Source organism: Pogona vitticeps, chromosome 2 (genome assembly GCF_051106095.1).
Source record: "Pogona vitticeps strain Pit_001003342236 chromosome 2, PviZW2.1, whole genome shotgun sequence".
NCBI classification, from domain to species: domain Eukaryota; kingdom Metazoa; phylum Chordata; class Lepidosauria; order Squamata; family Agamidae; genus Pogona; species Pogona vitticeps.
Genome location: NC_135784.1, coordinates 290,376,442 through 290,399,783, shown reverse-complemented (window position 1 = coordinate 290,399,783; position 23,342 = coordinate 290,376,442). Strand labels below are relative to the sequence as shown.

Below are 23,342 nucleotides of genomic sequence, written 5' to 3'. Positions count from 1 at the left end.
GTTCAGGCATGAATTGAACTAGAACCAGATTATTTGTCTTTCTGCTGGTCCCTGGTATCTGTAAAGCTCTTGTCCAACATCAAAGTTCAAATGAAACAACTTTTTTCCTGTTGGATTTCTTCATTGTCCAGCTTTCACATTTTACACAGTAATCAGAAATACAATAATGTATGATCTTCACCTTGGTCTCTAGTGACATATCCTTGCCCATTCGTAGTTGTTTCACAAGCTCCATTTCTGTGTCTCAGTCTTCTGATTTCATTTGGACAGATGACTGAATTAAGGTATAGAGGGTTTTAAAAACAATTTCAATATAGTATCATCTGCATATTTCAGATCACCCATACGCCTTCCAGCACTTTATAGTCCTGGTTCAACTGAATCTAATTTTAATGATATATTATGCATGTAGGTTGAACAGGTGGAGAAATAAAATACAATCCTTGTCTGAGACTTTTAAGATCATGTTCTTAATATTTATTCTACAAGTTAAAGAACAAGGACACTCCCCCCACTTAAGTCATTAAGTCATACTTAAGTCATTAAAGAGTAACACAATACAAGTATCATGGTATATGTTCCCATTCTGAAAACATCTGTATGGTTCCATATAAAATGAACAGATCTAACATTCCAGATCCAAGAAGCCAACCTCAGACATAACTACATTGCTTAAACTGTGAGGATTGCTATCATGCATTTATCTACAGACACTCCTTGAATTCTGTGCTACTAGAATCTCCTAACCATTTATTCGTTAAGCACACAAAGATCTTTGAACAAAAGTGCTTAGATGCAAGTCGTGTGCTGTGTCCTGCGAAAATTAAGCATCTAAAGACAAATATTTCATGTTTTAAAAGTGAAAATTGTAACATTTTCAGAGTACCAGCTTCAATTTTAAAAAGATAACACCAAATACACTCACAAAAATATACTGTACAGTTTTTGTGGGGGGGGGACGCTTGACCACTTTCCTATTATGCCAGCAGATGAATACAACAGCCTTCATGGCACATGTACCTTTGCAGCACTATGCCCCACCTGCACCCCTATACTTCAGTCATTAAACTGAAACATAGTCCTATTCAATGCGTCAGAGTGAGGAAAACAGCCTTTTCCATCAGCAGAAAAAAATACCTCTTTAAAAAAATAGAGAGACAGGGAACTAGTATTTTTGGCATTGTGCTAAAGAAATAAGGCTTTTGCTCAACATAGAAAAGATGGCTTAAAGCACAACTGCAAATTCCCTTCTTCTTGAAATGGAATATTAGCTTGTGTTAGCTGTACATGTTATCTACACTATTAGAATCCAGTGCAAGGAACATGAATTCCTGCTCAGGTTTGATTGTCTCTGTAGAGAATATAAACCGATGCAGAGATCAGAGTCAAGTGAGGCAATGACAGAAAAGTCACTCAAACCCCACTATATGTACCAGCACCTGAACAGAATTTGCTGAGAAAAATGTAGTGGAATAGCAGGCAAGAAAACCACTAGGTATGAAAATCTATCCCATGAAACATTGATTGCTGCAGTAATCATAGAACTGTCAGGATGTGGAGAAGAGGGCAACTTGATAGAGAACCAAACTGTCATAATCAGGTTGGTTACACTCTAATCCCAAATATATATGAAATCCATAGCTACAGATAAAAATAAGAATAATTTCCTCATTTTAAAAAAATTGGCACAGGTATCTGTCCCTGACAATAACAAGATTACTTCAGTATCCTGTACCTGACCATAAGGTGTCTTAATGCACATTTTTATTAAAACTTTCATTTCAAGTGTACTGAAATTTCAAACTTTGCAGTTTCTTTCATACTTTGTTATAACATAAGGAAATCCATTTCACACTGAGGAGTGTACTAACTAGAGAATCCCAGATACCACTGATGATAGTGGGATATGGTTTTAACTTATACAGTCAGTTCATCCAGTGCTGGCTCAAGCATCTTGGGTCTTATGGTTGTCTTGTGTGAATTGACAATAACACTTTTTTTTGCTTACACGCTGTAGAAGTGTGCTTACGTGGCCTTTCAGATGGTTTTGGACTGAAACTCCAATCAGAGAAGTTAACTGTAAGGGATAATGAGAGTTGCCCTCCAGCAGCATCTGAAAGATGACACATTGTCCATCCCAGAACGAAAAGCAATTCCACAAAATCTCCACACTTTATTTTTTTTATTTATTCACTTCTTAGGACAGTTCATCTCTGTCTTGGCTGTTTTGTTTTACTAAGCATTGGACATCTCTAATAATACATTGGCTATAATGTCCGATTTGGATTTCTCCATTGAATTGCATGAGTCCAAACAGTGCAGTTTTAGTTATATACAGATTTTTCAATAAATAAATAATATTCATTTAATAAATATTAAATAAATATTGTGCTGCTGTTTGTCACCAGGAAGTGATGTGAGAAAAGTAGGTCTCAGATTTACTGAGGCCCTTGTTATTGTTAGTGCAGCAACCCCAGGTCTGACAGAATGTCTCCTGGCATGGCGGCTCCATGTGGTCGCCGAGTGCCGGGGGGGGGGGGGGGAAGAATGCTGGCAGGTTAATCAATTGTTTGTGGGCTAAGTGGGGCGTGGCTATGTTTTTGATGCTTTCTTCATTGTTGGACACTGCCCAGAGTAGTGGCAAGGCCACTAGATGGAGCGGTATAGTAATATAATAAGCAATCAAACAAATAAAGTAAATTATACTTTGTACAGCAGTTATATTTCTGGAGGCATAAGAGCTATACAGAGTTAGGGTCTAGCATCCGTAACCACAGTGTTTCTGAAATGAGCCAATCATGAGATAGTCTGAACTGTGGTTTTCAATTAGCAAGTTTTTAATCACTGACTGTACAATAATACTTGAACAACTCTTCAAATGTACTGAAGTGATATAAAGTATGGACAAGCAGTGCCTTAATCGCAGTTTGTTTCTCTATGTGTATCCTTATTTGAAAAGAAACATGCACAGTGCAAAGTATAGCAGCATCTTCAAGGCCATATTGCTCCCTCAAGTTTTCAGAGCATGCCAGACAGATTAAGGCATAAAGGGAGAAGCTGCCCAACACAGGAAATCGAGATCTTCTCTGCAGATCCCAAAGTGCTCTGCCTAGAGTTTTGCTCCAGGGACAATTTCCAGTTTACATTTTAAGTGTACAACTAAGATTTATTAATTATCCTCCTAAAAGTAAAAGAATGAATGAAAAAGATAATTTGGAAACACAAATATTATGCAGGGCATGTTAAGAAGCTGTTATACTTTAGTGGAGCTCACTGACCAGTATATACTTCTTCAATTTACTGATATACTATCTGATATACCCTAAATATATAAAAATGCCAACTTAGAAGTTAAAGACCTGTTACCAAGGAATAAGCTGCGAACAACCAATGGACTGTATGCTGATTTAGCTCCCTTATTGTTCACGTTTTAGCTATAGTCTGTTCCAATGTGAAAAATAACAACCTATTGATATCTTTGTTGTTGTTTAGTTGTGTCCGACTCTTCGTGACCCAATGGACCAGAGCACGCCAGGCCCTCCTGGCTTCCACTGCCACCTGGAGTTGGGTCAAATTCATGTTGGGCGCTTCGATGACACTGTCCAGCCATCTCGTCCTTTGTTGTCCCCTTCTCCTCTTGCCCTCACACTTGATATCTAAAGCCAAGTAAATCCTGTTTTCAAGTTCTCTATCACCTGGGGATGTGATGAGTTCTACTCTAAGGTTACAGGGAAACGTCCATCCTATTCCAAGTTACAGGTAAAGGTTAGCCCAGTTTTGGCCATGATTAACTTGTAAGAAACAGCCAAATCAGCCAAACAAAGCACAAGAAGTGCAAAGGGTGTCTCCTTACTTTTTACTACTTGTAATTCAAAAACTACCCACTTCTATAGGAGCTTTTTATAAAAGCCTCAACTACTACATTTTACAAGTAGTTTGACTGCCACGTTTTAAAAAGTTATTCACACATCTTCACAGTAGTTTTAATGCAAAAATACTCTTATGAAAATCTGCCAGCAATGGCAAATACACTTCCAATTAATTCAATTTTCTTCAGTGTGTCACAGTATTATACTAGCACATGCGTCAGTCCAGCAGGAGTTCTATAGTGAGAACTTGTTCATCATGGTTTCACAGCACTAGTGCTTGATAGATAGTAATAACTAAATAAATAAAATAATCTTCTGCAAGCTAGAAATTTAAATTCATTAAAAGCTACAAAACAAAAAGCCTTGCATAATAAATTGAAAGTGTTTTATACTGTGGTTACATTTTCAGCAGTTGATTTTGTTAAAATACCAGTGGAAATCTTTTGCTTTTATGCTACAAGGATTGGCTGGAGGTCTGAGAAAGCAAATACCTCATAATTTTCCAAATTTTCATAAACTGAATCTGCTCATCATCTTCTTCCTGTGAATTGTCTCAGACCATGAGACAGGATTAGCCAAGTGGGCCAAGATTAAGATCAGGGCAAAACAGGATACAGTACATTAGTAACAAAGGGTCACTTACCAAAGCCTTTAACCAGAGCCTCTTGGTGCAGTGGTTAAAACTGCTGTACTGCAGCCAAAACTGTGCTCATGACCAGGGTTCAATCCCAGGTAGCCGGCTCAGGGTTGACTCAGCCTTCTATCCTTCCAAGGTCAATAAAATTAGTACCCAGCTCACTGCGGGAGGGGGGCAATGTGTAGCCTGCATAATTAATTTATAAACTGCCCAGAGTGTCCCTGAAGTGCTATGGGGTGGTATATAAGCAGCATGCTTTGCTTTTTACTAGTCAGAAAACAGATTAAAAAGACATAGAGTACTCATACTCCGGTGCTTTGGAGGGAAAGTTCTGGGGTGAATCTTCTTACTGAGCCTTTGCCTGAAACATGCCAAGCCTCTTTGTGCTGATTTCAGTTAGCTGAAATCAGTCTTAGCTCCCCAAAATTCAGAATTTAGCCAGAATATCTGCTAGCCTAGATGACACTTCTAGGCTAGGGACCTCAGTTAGTTTGCCCTCTCTTGTGATCCTTGCCCAAGAATCCCCTTACTTTGTTCCAGCTGGAGTTTCAATGTTCTCCAGCCCAAAGACACTCTAATGAGACTAAGCAGGAGAGGTAATCTTTGTCTCCCTAATCCATCTTGTGTATTTTCCCCAGACACTGGTGGCTCCCCAATCTACCTCCCACTTTTCTTTCTGTGTGTGTGGTTTTGGGAATGATCCTTTCTCTCTTTCTGTCTTCTTCATATCCTTGTAGCACATCGCCAAATAGTCTGCTAAGGTACTGTAGATCTTTGCAGAGCAGCCCAAATCTCAGAACCCTCTAAACTATGCAAATTTGCCTCTTATGAATATATTTCCCCATAGTGAATTATATAATTTATTGTTGAATTTTGCTATATCTGTGTGTTCAATAAAATTCCCCTTGTGAATAGCTTTGTGTGATATACTCAACCCAATCTACCTTAAGATACACTACTGCCATGATTCAACAATTTCTTACAGAGGTAAGTTCATACATGTTCTATGAGAGGATACCTGGCAATTCTGTACATTTTGGACTGCTTAACTCTAACATCAGATGGTGTTTCTACTGTTTCAAGTACTACAAATGTAAGATCTCTGTAACTGGCAACCCCTCCAACACTTGATCTGCTATTGAGTCTTGTTTAAAGATGGACACAGACTGCCAATTTGGCGATTTGTCTGTTGGTCCAAGACGTGTTCTCTGGTTCTCAGCCCTGCCTCCTCCAGCAGGCATCCACTCAAGGCCTGGAGGAGGCAAGGCAGGGAACCTGGGCCACTGCTTCTGAGTGGGTGCCTGCTGAAGGAGGCAGTGCTCGGAACTGTAGAACACTTGTTGGACTGAGGGATGAACCAGTGGTTCGTGCCTATCTCTAGCCTAGTTGCCAGGCATATTTCCGCCTTATGTTCTCCCTACAGACAGTCCACAAAATGTTACGTATCTCCTTTAGGGAGCTACCTTTGCTTTCAAGGCTTTGCTAACTGCTAACTGAAGTGCTTTTGGATTTATCCAAGCAATATGCAGTGTTGAATATTTATTTGTCCGTAGCAGTTTGATGCTTTACCATCAAAGTGCCATATATATATAAACTAAATGAGGAAAATATAATGCTCAGAAGACAAATATTAACAGCAAAGAATGACTAGGAATAAAGTTATTTCATAAAGGACACAGAACTAGGGGACCATTATGAAAAGTAATTAGTAATTAGAAACTGTTGATACCTTTTTCTGTTTTCTATTCAATCCTTTACTTGTTCCAAGACAAGTCTGCACTGTGGTGGAAGATGTCTACACTAGATTCTTCTGCCCCCAGGAAAAGTGTCTCCTCACCCCGCACAGTGGCGATCTCTGTTCTCAGCTGTTTAACTTTCTTTAGGTTATTTAGAAGCTGGGAAGGGAGACACTTTTTTTTCTACTTTCTGAAACCAGAATTGATGAGCTGTGGATAAACAGTAAATATGAAATGGCAAAAGAAGGGGCCCTCCATTTGGCAGCAACTGATTTGTTACAGAATACATAACCAGTTTATGAATAAAACAATTGAAAAGAAATCTACAGAAAGAGATACAAATAAAGAGATTGTTTGGACATTAACAGATCACATTACTTTGTGCAAAAGTGTTTTCAGGGAAACAGTACTGCAGCTATAAAGCTGTAACTTGTCAGTTATGTCAGAACTGACACTATGTCAGAAAGCACAAGGGAATTATTTCAGTAACAGAAACACAACTACCTACTCTATCCTTAGACGTCAATGTGAAACCCATGTTTGATCAACATCAGTTCTCTTGTTCCAGTTAAATACATAATGAAAGAACAGAGATGAGGTAAAGAAGCTGTGATTGCCACATAAAGCCAATAGGGCAAAGGAACAGTCTTTCCAAATGGGCAGATCCACAGGCCGTGACGAATTCCATCTCTAACATGATGTGAAGTCCAGGATATAAAGAGCATCCAGGGAAGAAAGCACCAGGAGTCCTTCAGCTTAAAAAGATGCATTATAAGTTTTAACATCAGACATGCAACAGGGATCACAGTAGAACAGTGAAGGAATGGTCTTCGTGGAAGAGTAAAGGCAGCCTGAGTAAAAGAGAAACACAATTCACAAGGTAGTCTTACTTGGCATTTAATTTAAATTATTCTTAATTTTGATAGAAAATGCATACAAAATTCAAAGAGAAATTGTTACAATCATGATGTTTTCAACATATTACATGCTGTCTGCCCAAATTTGCTATGCTGCCTTATGTTTTGGTAAAGAATACTGTCTTGTTTACTGCCCAAGTTGATCATTTTGTTCCAGATTGTGAGATGCTTCCCCTCTTGCTTTTACTTAATTGTTAAACTTGGAAGGAGGGGTATTGTCAGTCAGAGTCAGCACCCCTAACTTTGGCAACAAGCTTGCTTCGTATGGCTGTCTTTCAAAATCTGGATGGTAGTGAAGCAGGATATACCAACATCAAACTTCTACCTTTGTACAGCTGGTGAATTTCCAGAAATATCACTCCTTGATTCAAATGAATGAAAATGGATCATGTGTGCTTAAAATTACCCAAGACTGATGACAAAACACTGGATGCACATAGAATCATAGAACAATTGAGTTAGAAGGGGCCTATAAGTCCACTGAGTTCAATCCCTGTTCATTATAAACACAATAGTTTATAAATCATTCTATTTCCAGATCTTCATCCAAAAGTGATCATATATAGCTCAAATGGCACCACCCATGCACAGAAGAAGGTACTGTATCAGCAGACCGAATGAAACCAGAGACTGCTGAAGTATGGCAGATCTTCAGGATCTTGTTTTCTTCAGGGAAACAGTTTGGGTAGAGAAACCGTCTCCAAATACAGTGGGGTCTCTATTTAAGAACTTAATCCGTATTGGAAGGTGGTTCTCAAGTTGAAAAGTTCTTATGTTGAATCTGCATTTCCCATAGGAATGCATTGAAAACCATTTAATCCGTATCTGCTCTTTTCCGTCCATAGAAACTACAGTGGAACCTCTACTTAAGAACTTAATCCGTTTTGGAATGGTGTTCTTAAGTTGAAACGTTCTTAAGTTGAAGCAAAATTTCCCATAGGAATGGACTGAAAACCAATTAATCCGTTCTGGCTGTTTTTTTGTTTGTTGTTGTTATGTAGAGGTGCGTTCGTACATTGAAGCATTAGTTCCCATAGGAACTAATGCAAAGCTGGTTAATACGTACTCTACCACTAGGGGGAGAATTTTTTTAACCTAAGATGACCTTAAAAAAAGAGCAGGAAAGGTTTTTTTTTCCTGTTCTTATCTTGGATTTCTGTTCTCAAGTAGAAGCAAAATTTAGCAAATGGAGCTGTTCTTAAGTTGGATTGTTCTTAAGTAGAGACGTTCTTAAGTAGCGACCCCACTGTAGCACAATAAGTTCTGTGACTGCAAAACGTTAACTGATTACGGGGGCAGAAAAGAATGGAAAACTAGAAGGGAGAGGTAATGGAATAGCATATACTGGAAAATGGCAAATGGGAATGAAACACATAGATACAAATATTCCTCATCTGGATGGGTCATTTTCTTGTTCAGATTAGAAGCTGTTTTTAAATATTCCATTACAGGCCTTGATGGAAAGCTATAAGACTTCAATACAAATGTGACTGAGATAATGTAACTCCTATTCACAAAACAAAGAAACAACCACCACTGTGGTTATTAAAAGTATGTTAACTGAGGTTGGGTGGGAAGAAACACATTGTTTCTTTCTTATCCCTGCTGTTGATGCTATCAACTGAAACCATAAAATGGGAAAATCACACGTCCTCCCTCCACTATCAGTGGACTTATAACATTTGAATGTGTGACACAGTACAGAAAGCAACTGCACAATGACAGCAATATAGATATTTGATGGCAATAGTTGGATGTTGTGACTCTTGTATAAAACTGCTACCATTGTTTTTCTATTCCTATTCCTTCCAATTTGGACAAATGGGTTTTCAGTTTAGGGCATTTTCCTTCCTCACTTTTGTACCTTAATTTTTTTCTTGTTCTTTTATGATTCAGAACAATAATAAAGAATTTAAAATATATAACCCTCTCTTGTGTAACTTCCTAAGCAATGTAGTCTACCATTCCAACTGCAGGTTTGGAAGGGTTCCAATTTGGTGAATGGGCTTACTACAATCCTACAGTGTTGGCTAGTGGTATTAAGCCCCAACTACAGGTTGAGCTGAAGCTGAAGGAGCACTGCACAACAATCCTTCAGGGTTATTTACTGGTTTTATTCCCTACTGTAGGCTGTACACTAAAAGTGCTACATAACAACCCTAGAGCTTAGGGTCAATCCAGCAAGGCAATCCTGTTAATGCTGATAGAATCTGCACTGTCAAGAAGTTCTTCCTAATGGCCAGATGAGAATTTATTTCTTACAATCTGAATCCATTACTCTGATTCCTGCCTACTGCTTTGTTCCATCCATGACAGCCCTTCAAGTATTTGAAGACAGCTGTCATATCTCTTAGTATTCGCTTAACAGACCCAGCATCCTCAATCATTCTTCAGAGGGCTCAGTTTCCAAAACTTTTTCTATCATGGTTGCTTGCCTCTGGGTATGTTCCAACATCTCAATATTTTTCTACAACTGTGATGCCCAGAACAGTAGCATGGTGTAGCCCATATTTTAATAGCTTAGAATATCATGAGAGACATTATGAAAAAAAAGCCTTGCTGAGGTTAAGCACACTATATCCACAGACTCTGATGTTCATTATTGTAAATTATTCTGCGCAATTGCTTTTAACCTCAATTGTAAACTGTTGAGGGCATCTTATATTGGCTAGAAAAATAAGATATAAATATCAGAATAAATTTCACATTAACTCCATTCATCTAACAAAATGCAACAAAACCTTGACATGCAATGTTAGTTAACAGTCTTTAGGCTCTTGTACCAGACCACTACTCAGTAATTACATATTGTCAAGTCACCTCCAACTTATAACAGCCCTTTTCAGGTACAGAGTATTCAGAAGTAATTTACTGTTCCCTTATTTTCAGGACACATTGGGACTGTGAGGAACAGTGGGGACTCAAACTTCCAATCTCTGGCTCCATAAGCCAGACACCTAACTCCCCAAACTATCCATCCAGCCAGTTTACTGCATGAAAAGTAATAAGCACACTAAACATACAAACTTAAAGAAGAAGAAAATAATCCAGATTCTAGATTCATATTTGGTGCCAAAAGCAAAATAAGCCCCTGAAAGTTAAAAAGTCTACATGCAAAAGCAATATGATTCATTGTGAATTGTGCCATCTTCTGGAAAGATGTAAAGAAACAGTTAAAACTTCTTGATTTAAAACAAGACAATAGTTTTGTAAAGATCAAAATCTAATAGAACTAGTTCGTATTTTGGCACATTTTCTTTTTCAATGCAGTTTCCGTTATATTAAACACCATGAAAAAAAGGAACAGCAAACAAGAACTAAATGTCTTTCAAACAACCACAGTCCTGTAGCAAAATATTTAAATATCTAAACTACATATAGTAGGGGTCTCTACTGCATACTTTCAGTATTAATTTGCCTTATTAAAAGCTCTGATCCTTCAACATGCACTCTGCCTATTCTCATCCCCCAATTCCCTGCCTCCAAAATTTGACGACATGGTGTTGGGAAAAGAAAGGTGCAATTTCCTTTTGAAACAAGGCATTTCTGAAAGTCGGCAGATGTATGTAGTACAGTAGTACCTCGCAAGATGATTACCCTGCAAAACGACGAATCCGCATGACGATGAGGTTTTGCTATCGCCATTGCGCTTCGCAAAACAGTGTTTCTTATGGGCGATTTTCGCTGGACGATGTTTCGGTCCGTGCTTCGCAAGACTTTTTTCCCCCGGAACCGATGCTTCACAAGATGACAATTTTAACAGCTGATCAGCGGCTTCGCAAAATGGGTTCCCTATGGGCGATCTTTGCAAAACGGGTGTTTTCGGGACTGATGCTTCGCAAGACAGTGATTTAAACAGCTGATCAGCGCTTCACAAAATGGCTTCCCTATGGGTGATTTTCGCAAAACAACCGACTATTTTCCCCATTGGAACGCATTAAATGGAAATGCTTTTCGCAAGACGATGTTTTCACTAAACAGCGATTTCAATGGAATGGATTAACATCATTTTGCGGGGCACCACTGTATTATGAACTGTGAGGTTTCTATAAGGACATTCAGTATATAAGAAGCATATCACATAACCTGAAACACACCTAAATTTTTTTCACCTACATTTTGGAAGCATTTTCATTGCTTATGGCTTGCTGCTTGTATTCTGCTGATCGTTGTCCTGATGCCCTGAAGCAAGACTGGTTTTGTCCAAATAATAAACTTTCTTTGTTCTCAGATGTGTGGGGGTAGCACATAGTGCAGCAATCTGCAGCTCTCTTTTTAATTGTTCTCAGATGTGTGGGGGTAGCACATAGTGCAGCAATCTGCAGCTCTCTTTTTAATACAGATCATAATCATAGAGTTACTTAAACAAAATTAAGGCTTTTATAGTTTCATATTTCTCAATTATGTCAAACGCTAAACCTTTCTTTACTAATTAAGTTATGAATTTTCTGATGCTAAAACAGTAAAATAAGCTTGATATCGCATAGACTTCAACCTTTTACAAAATTTCTGCAGTTTTTGAATGGAGAGAAAACAACACCACCTTTTTCCAGGTGGCTTCAAGATTTCCAGATTTTCTAGTGGGAAGTGTACAATGTTACCTATCTATCAGAGAAAGGTGAAAAGAATGGCTTCTTTTAAGGTATATGATGGCACCAAACCCCAAAACTCTGGACAACCTTTCCCAATCGTTTCATGTAGAGGTTGAATAGCATGGGGGACAAGACTGAACCCTGGGGGATACCACAGGCCAACGGCTAGGTTATCAAACAGGATTCCCCCAATATCACCTTCTGAATTCAGCCATCCAGATAGGATCAGAACTACTATAAAACAGTACCCCCAAGACCTATCTCAGAAAAAGATGCTAGAAGGAGACAATTGTTCATGGTAACAAAAGCTGCTGAGAGGTTCAGAAGAACCAACAAGGAAACACTTGCCCTGTCTAAGCCCTGGTGTAGGTTATCTGCCAAAGTGACCAATGCTGTCTCTGTTCCGTAACTGAAATTAATCTAAAAATATATACTTAATCCAGGAACCTCTGGAGCTAAAATGCCACAACATGCTCCATACCTTGTGCAAAACTGGAATAATGATGACTGGCTGATATCCAATGTAGTGGGATTCAAGGAGAGTTTCTTAAACAAATATCTTACTACTACCTCCCTTCAGGCATTCTGGCAAGCTGCCTTGTTGCAAGGAGGCATTCACATTCACCATTCCCGTAATCAACTCACTGGCTGCTTTTATAAATCAGGAAGGGCAAGACTCCAGCACAAACATGTGGCTTCACCTCTACAAAGATCTGATCCACATCCTCAGACAACACAAACTGAAACCCATTCTTGAAGGACACAAATTTACATCAACAGGATCTGCATCAAGTAGTATAGCTTCTAGGTCAGAGTGGATCTGAGCAACTTTATCTGTGAAGTGCTGTGCAAAATCTTCACAGCAGGCCACAAAGTGGTCACTGTCCCTCTCTTGTAGACATCTGTGGAGCAGGCTCTTGACTAACTGAAGGGCTCTGTGCAGACATGATGGTGGCTGAAAATCATGGCTTCTTCACTGTCATCATTGTCACAGAGTAGTTTTTTTTCCATATTTCAACCCACATTTGATCACATCTTCTGTGAGTTTTCCACCATAATCTTGTCTATGTCCCAGTTGTTTCATTATCCTTGGCTCACTAGTAAACCAATGACCTAGTCTGGATGCATTCTGTGTGAAGGGACAGGAGCAATCATGTCAATAGCCCTAGCCATTTTCCCATGCCAGTGATTAGTCATAGCCTTAACAGGCACACCTGCCAAAACAGCACTCCCCAAGAGCCATCAGGAAACCATCTCCTAGAGTGGAGCATTTTAATTGCCCTTTGCCCTTGCAGAGGGTCAGAATTTCAATAAGCCTAAATCCTACCAGGTAGTGATCTGTCCATGTCAACGGAACTACTGAGAACTCTTCCACACCCAGATCATCATCACCCTACCCAGTACAGAAAACCAAGTCCAGATTGTGCCCTGAAGCTTAAGTGAGGCCAGTTACCACTTGGGACAGCCCCAAGGTTATCATGGTAGATATGGGGTACTGAGATACTTCTGGCAAACTGGTCTCCACATGGATGTTGGTGCTCTAGTGCAAGCGAAGGCAACTGCAACACACCTGAGTCAACTAAAACAGGGAGGCTGTTGTGTAGCAGCATGTGCAGTATATGAATGGAATCCCTATTCTGTCCTGGGCACCCCTCTCAGGCACATGCACTCAAGCCCAGCAGTCTTGGGACAGGGCACTAGGTAAGGGTGATTCAATCTCAATCTCAATAGACTATTACTATTCCTCCTCCCTCCCACCCCACTCCCAGGTCTGGCCTGCTGCTGCACAGATAACTCAGATGAGCAAATCTGAAAAGCACTATCTCCCCCCAGCTTCATCCAGCCTCTAAAATGCAAGCCAGTCAACATGTTCATTCAAGAAAAAATCCTGTATGTTAGCTGTCTCACCTTTCACTGACTTGCCTCCAGCATCCCTTTCCTTTGAAAACTTATCCCTCCACAACAGACAGAAGACCTCACAACAGTAAACAAAATCAGGTAGGCACATAACACATTTGATAAGACCTCTCTTCCTTGTCTCTCTAAAGCTGAATATCTGGAACTTTTTGTATGGAAGTACATCATCCTGTTCCAACAACCCCAGCATTGTAAAAAATAATCCCAGTACTATGCAAAATTCTATTTTAAAATCTTGGGTTCTTCATCCCTACAAGAACAGTCATGCAAATGAGTAGGAAAAAGTTGATGGGTATGTGATATTAAAATCTCACTTTGAAATTCACTAACCACAATACTTCTAGTAAGGAGAAGGATATAAGCCCTAAGCATGCTATTCAGAGCTTCCCGAGAGGGAGTTAGACATAACTATAAAAATCAAAAGGAGTTCCACAAGAAACTATGGGAAGAAATGGGCAGGGAGAAAAAAAATCTTAGCTCAGACAGGTGCTTTATTTTAAGGTACTGAACAACATTGTTTTTCTTAAATACAGGATAACAGATAAAAGCTGCTACTTGCTTAAAGTAATGACTATCAAATTCCCTCATTTCACAAAATGGATATGGTATTTCTAGAAGGAATTTGGAGGAAGCAAGTCTCTGTGACAGGAAATTTCAAATTGTACAGGAAAATACTGCATTTAGGAGAGGCTCTTCTCTCTCTCAAAAATTAGAGTGTGCCAATGGCTATGTAAGTGCTGCCTTCATTCTGCCAAAGAAGACTGTTAACAAAGACCAGAGAGAAAGGAACAATGCATACCATGAGGCCCAATCTCTTCTCTTGACCCATCTTTGCCTTCATCATAGCATAAGCCCCCACAATGACCTCAGGAGTTGAAGAGGAGAAAAACAGGAACATACTTCCTTCCACAAACATCATTATTAGGGCTTCAGAACATTCCATTTATCTTGAATTCACAGCAAGCCCCACAAAGGCTTTTGAAGGAGGATAGCATGTTCATTAACATGCCTTTGGCTCCATAATTTTGTGAAGACTGCAGGAGAAAAAACTGCAGTACAGGAACATTACAGCATTCAGCCTTCTCAAACCAATTCAAGGTTAAAAGGTAAAGGTTCCCCTTGACATTTAGTCCAGTCGTGTCCGACTCTAGGGGGCAGTGCTCATCCCTGTTTCCAAGCCACAGAGCCAGTGTTTGTCCACAGTTTCCGTGGTTCCGTGGCCAGCGTGAATAGACATGGAATGCCATGGTGATGCCTATTTATCTACTCGCATTTTTACATGCTTTTGAACTGCTAGATTGGCAGGAGCTGGGAGAAGCAACGGGAGCTCACTCTGTCGCGTGGATTCAACTTTACAGCACACAGGCTTTTGACCTTGCAGCACAGAGGCTTCTGCAGTTTAACCCGCAATGCCACCACATCCTTCTTCTCAAACCAATTACTTGAGCACAATTGCCCCTTTGCAAAGGAATCCCATTTCCACTTCTAAGAAATACAGAAGCTTGGGTTTGCTACAGGAATATACTTCTGCTGGGATAGGTGATAGAAGTCCTAGTTCTAGTTGACTAACTTGGAGATGTCAGTAGCCATAGTTGTCCCTTTCACTGCTAGAGAACAAAGGTAAGATGTCTCCTCAATGGAACACAGAAGAAAGGTAGAAGTAAGCAAGTTATATTTGCAACCCTAAGAATAACCATCTAGGAAACCTAAAAATATAATTTCTCTATATTTTACCCCATTGCAAAGATGCATCCTCTTGAGGGTTGTACTCAGTCACTTTCAATGAGGATTACATAGATACTGCTATAACCTGAGCTAGGAAGCGTATGGCTTGAGTAGAAAAGCTGCTGGAAAGTTCTCCACATTGGGATTCAAGGAGCCAGCTCTGGGGATTGCTACCATGTTTCCTAAAAATAAGCCCTAACCTGAAAATAAGCCCTTGTATGATTTTTTCAGGATGCTCGTAATATAAGCCCTACCCCAAAAATAAGCCCCAGTTAAGTTGAACCCCGTCCTCCACCATTGTGCAGCAACCAGAAGATGACATGACTCTATTTGAACAAATGTAGATGGTTGTACATGGGAAAAAAAAAACTACAAATAAGTCCTAACGTGTTTTTGGAGCAAAAAATAATATAAGGCCCTGTCTTATTTTGGGGGAAACATGGTACCACAATGTCAGCCTCTATACTTCAGCCTTGTTTTTTTAGGCTCAAGGAGAATCCACCCTCACAACTCAGGTTTGTTTATGCTGAGAGAAGAGGAGTATATCTTTCAGCTATGAAATCTCTGCAATGCAGAGTTTGGAACATTATTTCTTTTAAACTTCATCTTCCAGTTACTGTGTTGGCTGGGGGAGTATGGAAGCATGTGGTTCAGAAAGTAAGATTTACAAGCCCTGTTGCAATGTTGATCTTTAAGATTACCAATATTTATTTATTTTATTTATTTATTTATTTATTTGATTTATATCCCGCTCATCTGGTAAATCTATACCACTCTGAGCGGCTACAATATTTCTGACTGTATAATGCCCATTTATTCAAGAAAGTTAAAATAAAAAACTGTGATTTTCCTTACCTTTAGAGAAAGGGAGCCAGCTAAAATAAAATGATCCACGTCAATCACAGATGAGAGGAAGCCTGCTAACATCACTTCTGTAAAGTCACTCTTCTTCTTGAGTCCAATTACTATTGCCCAAGACCACAATCCCACAACACCATGCACAGTGTTATCAGAGAGTGCCCGCAGCCAGTCATTTTGTTGAATGAAAGAAAACTGTAAAAGTTTATCTGCAACAAAGCAGAAAATCCCCAATCCTAGGCTTGAAATAGCAGATGCTGTGCTGAACGACTGGAGTAGGGCATGGGCTTTTTCACTCTCCGATGCCATAGCAGGTAACATGTCTCCACACACAAAATGCCCTCAAGGTACGTACAGCCCATTGTCTTTTAAATCTTCAGTCATTCTGTAATCATCAAAGAAGGCTTAATGAGAGAGCTCATTAGAACTGAGTATCCCTAAATGAACAAAGACAATGGAAAAGCACAGCAATCTGAAAATTAATTCTGTAAACATATTGTTCTATTTTGCTGTTCTGTATGAAGCAAACCTGTGCATTTTGTATCAAACTGTGTCCCAGATGCATCTGCCTAGCATCTACATGATTCTGTCATAACAGAATTTATTTTTCCTACTGCTTGCCTAAATTTTCAAAAGCTCTAGTTATTATTTCATCTTATATCTGTCACTGCAGCTTGTACACAGACTTTCTTCATTTGCGCCTCTTCCCACCTCAATCCCATTCTGAACACTTGGTGTTCATGGCTGTGATATCTTTTTTGCAAGTAATCTAAAAACAACTATTCACAGCTTTTGCTCTTCTGAGAAAGATGAGATCAGCACATGTCATTCAAATCTGTTTTTATAACTGGTGCAATAAAATATATTACCATTTACTATAATGCAAGTCATATTTTATATTACTTATTAATGACTAAACAAATCATCATTCATAAGACTCTTTCTTGTCAACCACATTCACATCACCCAGTTTTTCCTACAAGCAGTTATTCTGGGATCTGGATGATACATTCAGAGTTGTAGTACAATATAGTGGTTCTTCTGAACATACATGATTTATCCTTGATACATCAGAACAGTGGTTAGGGGGAAAGAATTATTCTATAATCACAACACTGCAGTGGAAAATCTGTTGCAGTCCTACTGATATTTTCAACTGCAGTATCCATAATCCCTGATCACTGGCAAGTTGGAGCTTGTGGGAGCTTTGTAGTCCAAAACATCTGGAGGGCATGAGGTTGCTGTCCTCAGCTTTCAGCCAGCATGACAAGAATTAGACGGCAGCAGTTTTAAAAAATGGAGAAGCTGGTGAATATGGCAGAAGCAAAATAAGCTATGGAAATCTGCAATTCCAAGAGCTTCCAAGGAAACTTGAAGCCAGGGTTGAAGAAAATGGGGGAAGGAAGCTTGAAGCCAGGTTTGAAGAAAATGGGGGAAGGAAACTTGAAGCCAGGGTTGAAGAAAATGCAAGTACAGTGGGGTCTTGACTTGAGAACTTAATCCGTATTGGAAGGCGGTTCTCAAGTCAAAAAGTTCTCAGGTCAAATCTGCATTTCCCATAGGAATGCATTGAAAACCATTTGATCCGTATCTGCTCTTTTCCCTCCATAGAAACTAATGGGAAGCTGCTATTCCGCCTTTGACCACTAGAGGGGGATATTTTGTTTCTTTTTTTTCTTAGGTCAAGAAAGGTTCAGCGAAGGCAGGGAAAATACAGTCCAGGCAGTACAGTACCAAGCAGTCTGAAGACTGTCTCCCAATCCACTCTCTAAACGCTGGGAGGAGTGAGGAAGCAGATAGGCACCCTTTTCACTGGCCAACAGTTAACTGAAAGTTCAAATTTTGCACTTTCCCTGCCTCCCACATGGATTTTTTTAGTTCTTAACTCAAATCTAAGTACAGTACTTAAGTCAAGTCAATATTTTCCTATGAGAGCGGTTCTTAAGTCAAAATGTTCTTAACTCAAACTGTTCTTAAGTCAAGACCCCACTGTAATTAAAAAAGGTCTAAAGCAGGGGTCCCCAACCCCCGGTCCGCAGCCTGGTGCCAGTCCATGGCCTTGACTGGACTGGGCCAAGGAGAGAGATTTCCTACCCCACCCTGCAAGCACTCCACCCTGCAAAGCCCCTTCGCGCATGTGTGCGTGCACGTAAGCACCCCCACCCCTTGATGCCAGTGTGTACACATGCTGCACAAGTGCCCCTGCCCTTCACACATGTACATGTGTGCGTGCGACGCGAGTGCCCCTTCATGCATGTGCACGAGTGCCCATGTGCTACCCCTTCGCACATGCACATGAGGGGTGCCCTGCCAACCCCCCGCACATGGACCCCATCCCCCCCAACCAGCCCATGGTGTCAAAAGGTTGGGGGCCACTGGTCTAAAGAAAGTTCCCAACCTTGGCTCCCCAGATGTTCTTGGACTCCCAGAAGCCTTCACCTGTGCTGGGCTAGATTTCTAGGAATTACAGTTCAAGAACATCTAGGGATCCAAGTTTGGGAACCACTGGTTTAAGGACTGATAGCTGAGTTTGAAATATGGTGGCTTGGAGGTTAAGCATCAGATGTAGGAAATGAGTTCAAGCTACATATGTTCTTAAACACTGTGAATAACAACAATAAATGAGGCAAAGTGAGAACTGCATACATATTCTACTATTCCTGGAACTTGTAATAAGCAGCATAAAGAATGTTTTTTATGATGTGAACTGCTCATCAGTTCACATGACAATAAACTGAGGCATGCTACATGCACACTCAGTAGAGAGTGGGCCTACTGTACTCTGCTTGATCACAGTAAGGTTATAACACATGTCCTTCTAAGTACATTCCTTCTTTACAACTTTTCAACAGTACCTTGCACTTTACAATGTAGCATTTATAGAGTTGATCAGAAGTCTTATTTTTGCATAATACAGGTGAAATTATCTATAAATTGACGTTGAACTATTATAAAATAATCCTTTTAACCACTTTTTTCCCTGACTACTTCCCTCTTTATGTTGTCATACAACTGTTTTCAGGCAAATGTGCCAATTCAGTTAATCTAAGCTGGATCCCTGCTGCTCTTTTCAGATGTATGAAGCTCTTGTTTCCAATGCAGGCTGATGAACATCCACTCACCAAAGGTTCTTGAGATGTGGGTATTCGTATATGAATATCCCCGTGCAGCTGGACTAAATGAGGGTCTGCCCCTGGGGCTGGACTGTCCGCTCACACATCCAGTGGCCTTGCTCATCCTTCCAATCACTCTTGGAATGCCGCTCTCTTCCCCCTCGGCTAGCCACTTGGCAGTCATGCAGGGATACTCGTCCCCTCTCCCCCTGCCTGGAGTGGCTAGCTGAGCGGGAAAAGAGTGATGCTCTGGGAGTGATTGGAAGGATGAGCAAGGCCGCCGTCGGCGGACGTGTGAGTGGACGGTAATTCTCTAAAAGGTAAACAAGAATCATTAGCACACAACCAGATTAGAAAACATTACAAAAGTGGCTCTTTCTGTTTTTTTCAGGGCACAAATAACTAACACAGATAAATGTAGGCAGACTTAAATACATTTCATGAACACATTTGAAATGCTATTTTGCTATTCCCCACTCCTTGCAATTGTACCTCTCAAGTGAAAAGGCGTTTAAATGGACCTTCTGGTACACAACAATTTCTGACCTACCTTATCCTAAACCTCAAAACTGTGACTTGTTCCTAATGTTTAAAGAATCCACCTCTGGGGCCATCTCCACTTCCTATTAACTCCATTTTAAACTTTCTAGTCAATTCGTATACTGTATTGTCCTTCCAACGCTCCTCTACCTCCTATGATAATTAAAATTTAAAGCCCAAACCCTGGCTTTACCTAACACAGTGTTCTCTACAGCTTCCCTGCCCAATCCTTGGCTTCCTCAGCCTTTTAAACCGCTGGGATCCTTTTTCCCCCAGCTGTTCACACCATACTATTTTTTTAAATAGGCGCACAGCCATGTGGCTTTAACACTGGACAAGAAGAGAGCTGATATGGCAAGCTTTCCATCTCTAAATGCAGCACAGAGAGGACCAGAGGAAGGGAAATGCAAAGAGAAGTAACACGGAAACAATATGCCGTTGCTTCATATATAGAAACAGGCTGAACGACACTCTGGATGCCCTTCCCGTTCCCCACTGGGCACCTGCGTCCTTCAATTGCCATGGGATAGACAGAAGCTTAACAGGTAAAGCTTTAACCGTCTTCCCCCCCCCCCCCCATGGAAATGCACGGGGAGTTTTGTAGACAACAAAGGATGCAGCATTGAATGGCTCTGCTTGTGAGCCCCCATTGAACCCAGCGCGCATCCCCGGTCCCTCCTCAGGAGAGATTGCCAAGGCCAGGCAAAGCGCCTTCTGCCCATTTTTACGCCCCCTCCCCGGGCGGATGTCGTGCCAAAAAGGAAGGCGCCCAGGCAAAGGGAAGCTTCACCTGCTCGGGAGCGGCCCAAGGCAACATGCCGACGAACCTCTCGCCTGCAAGCCAGCCCTGCGCCTGTCGGGCCCTTCCCCTCCCCCTCTCCGCCCTTCCTTTCCGCCCCACAGCCAAGCGCCTTCCCAACGGCCACCTCAAGCAGCCTCGCGCCAGCGTCACGTCTCTCTTCCTAACGGTCACCGCTTTAAGTGCATCCCCGACCCCCTTCCCTCCCTCCCCTCTCACCTCGAGAGATCCAGGAGAACACTCGGGCTCAAGCCCCGCCCACCGGCAACTCGCGCGGAGCACTCTGGGAGGGCCGAAAATGCCCGGGCATGCCGGCCGGTTGGTTTCTTTCCCCGCCTTTCCCGGCGCCCTCGTGAGGCGCCTGCTTTCTCTTTGTTCCCGCTCCGCAAAAAGCCGAGGGAAAAAACCTTACGGACAGTGTGGGATTCCGTCCTAAATAAGCTATAATTGGAAAGCAGGGAGCATCCAGTACAGCTGCTCGTTTTATTAACAAGAAAAAAAAGTTTTTTAAATTAATAAGTGAATCTAGTCAGCGCTGGGTCGACAAATGCTGCCTGTGAGAGCAAACGAGCACTATCGCCTTCCTTCCCTGTTTATAAACTTCAAGTTGTGATTATGCAACGAGTTCCATTCCACGTTTTAAATTTTAGCTTTTTTTTCTGCACGGGGGAGAATGAGACGTTCAGTAACAGATTTCTGACTTTTTTAACCTTTATTATTATCCTCATCAGAAACACAAGTACCTGTCACTTCTTTAAAAAGTAAAGGTTCCCCTTGACAATTTGTCCAGTTGTGTCTGACTCTAGGGGGCAGTGCTCATCTCCATTTCCAACCCATAGAGCCAGCGTTTTGTCCAAAGACAATCTTCCGTGGTCACGTGGCCAGTGTGACTAGACACGGAACGTCATTTACCTTCCCACCGTGGTGGTACCTATTTATCTACTCGCATTTTGCATGCTTTCGAACCGCTAGGTTGGCGGAAGCTGGGACAAGCGATGTGAGCTCACTCTGTCACGTGGATTCGATCTTACGACTGCAGGTCTTCTGACCTTGCAGCACAGAAGCTTCAGCAGTTTACTATGGTGCAATTATTGTCTAGTTTGCTACCCCTTGAAAAGTCTAGTACACATTAGCTGAAGAATACTGTCTCACCTGGGTTCAAAAGATTAACACCTGGTGTCTCAACTTTCAGAGTTCAATGGGAGCTTTCAGTATTGAACCATGATCTTTTGGAGAAATGATCCAGCAGAGCTCATTCTTGAGTCATCTCTTTCTTTAGAGCACACCACCCCATCCATCCACATGAATGAGCTTGTGTGCACACATAGTTTCAAGGAGACAAATGCAGCTCACTACCTCACAAAGCCCTGTGAGATCAGGCTGAGAGAATAACTGGCCAAAGATCAGTCAGTGAGTTTCATGGCTCAGTGGAGACTCAAATGTCAGTGTGGAGTAGAAACTAAACCCCTCCAGTCACTTGCTATACATTGTTTAGAGAGCTGTTTTTAGGTCCCCACCCATCCCACTAATTTTACTAACCAGTTATCTTCACCCTTCCATACTGTTGTTAGCCAGTTGGTGCAGTTCCCAGCACTTTCCCACTGATCTTACCGACTAAACTTGACTGCTTCTGGCCCTATCCACATACTCTTACCCATCCTAGCTTTCCTCCCCACCTTTCCCTTCTACTTGTATTCTTAGTTACTCAACTTTGTTCTCTACTTCCAACTCTTCTTTGCTAAGTCCATCCACCTGATGTGGTGCTGTGTATGCTTGGTTTATACCCTCTAGCCTAGCTGTTAGTTCCCGCAATAGTTCCAACCACTCAAAAGGACTTTTTCAACTCTTTCCTCCATATCTTTGACTATCTGTAAGCACTCTGGTGAGTTTTACTAGCAGGGGTTTCGTCCTCCTCCTGCAACTCCTACCCCAGTCATTGGTCCTTATCTGATCACCAACAGCTTTACACGCCCTACACAACTTACTTTCCTGTAACTGGTACAGAGGATGAGCTGATGAAGTTTCATTTGATGAATGAATAAAGACTATCAATAGCAATTATTCTGAGACTGTGTATGTACAAAAAATAACAATTTCCTTGCAAGGGGGAGGAAAAAGGTAAAAAGTGACAGAAAAAAGTTACTTTATTTGACAATCAGATATGGGAATGGTCACTTTAGTAAAACACTGTGGCCTATCTCTTCAGACTTCTAGGAGTTATCTTAACGTTTTATACATTAACTTTATCAGAATCAAGAAGCCAACTGAGAATTAGTTCAGTGTAGTAATATATGTGGTGCTGGAGGAGACTCTTAAGAGTCCCTCGGGCTGCAAAGAGAACAAACCTATCCATTTTGAAGGAAATCAACCCTGAGTGCTCACTGGAAGGACAGATCCTGAAGCTGAGGCTCCAATAATTTGGCCATCTCATGAGAAGAGAAGACTCTCTGGAAAAGACCCTGATGTTGGGAAAGTGTGAAGGCAAGAGGAGAAGGGAACAACAGAGGACGAGATGATTGGACAGTGTCATCAAAGCTACTAATATGAATCTGACCAAACTCCAGGAGGCAGTGGAAGACAGGAGGGCCTGGTGTGCTCTGGTCCATGGGGTCACGAAGAGTCGGACACGACTAAACAAC

At 41.1% G+C, this 23,342-nt stretch overlaps 1 protein-coding gene across 5 annotated transcripts; it reads right to left on the bottom strand.

Annotated features, from left to right (window-relative positions):
• Positions 1-2,814: 2,814 nt before the first annotated feature.
• TMEM267 (transmembrane protein 267) lies at positions 2,815-21,050 on the bottom strand. Of its 5 annotated transcripts, none has more exons than XM_020783602.3 (3): positions 20,923-21,050; positions 16,249-16,688; positions 2,815-7,093 (listed from the first exon to the last, which is right to left on the bottom strand). In XM_020783602.3, exons 2-3 carry the CDS (start codon positions 16,570-16,572, stop codon positions 6,758-6,760), a joined length of 660 nt encoding a protein of 219 aa, XP_020639261.1. In that variant the 5' UTR covers positions 16,573-16,688; positions 20,923-21,050; the 3' UTR covers positions 2,815-6,757. The 5 variants fall into 5 exon arrangements, with proteins under 5 accessions (XP_020639261.1, XP_020639265.1, XP_020639268.1 ...); XM_020783606.3 differs by having other exon boundaries at positions 16,249-16,636; positions 20,923-21,001; XM_020783609.3 differs by lacking the exon at positions 20,923-21,050 and adding an exon at positions 20,831-20,915 and having other exon boundaries at positions 16,249-16,636.
• Positions 21,051-23,342: the final 2,292 nt, after the last annotated feature.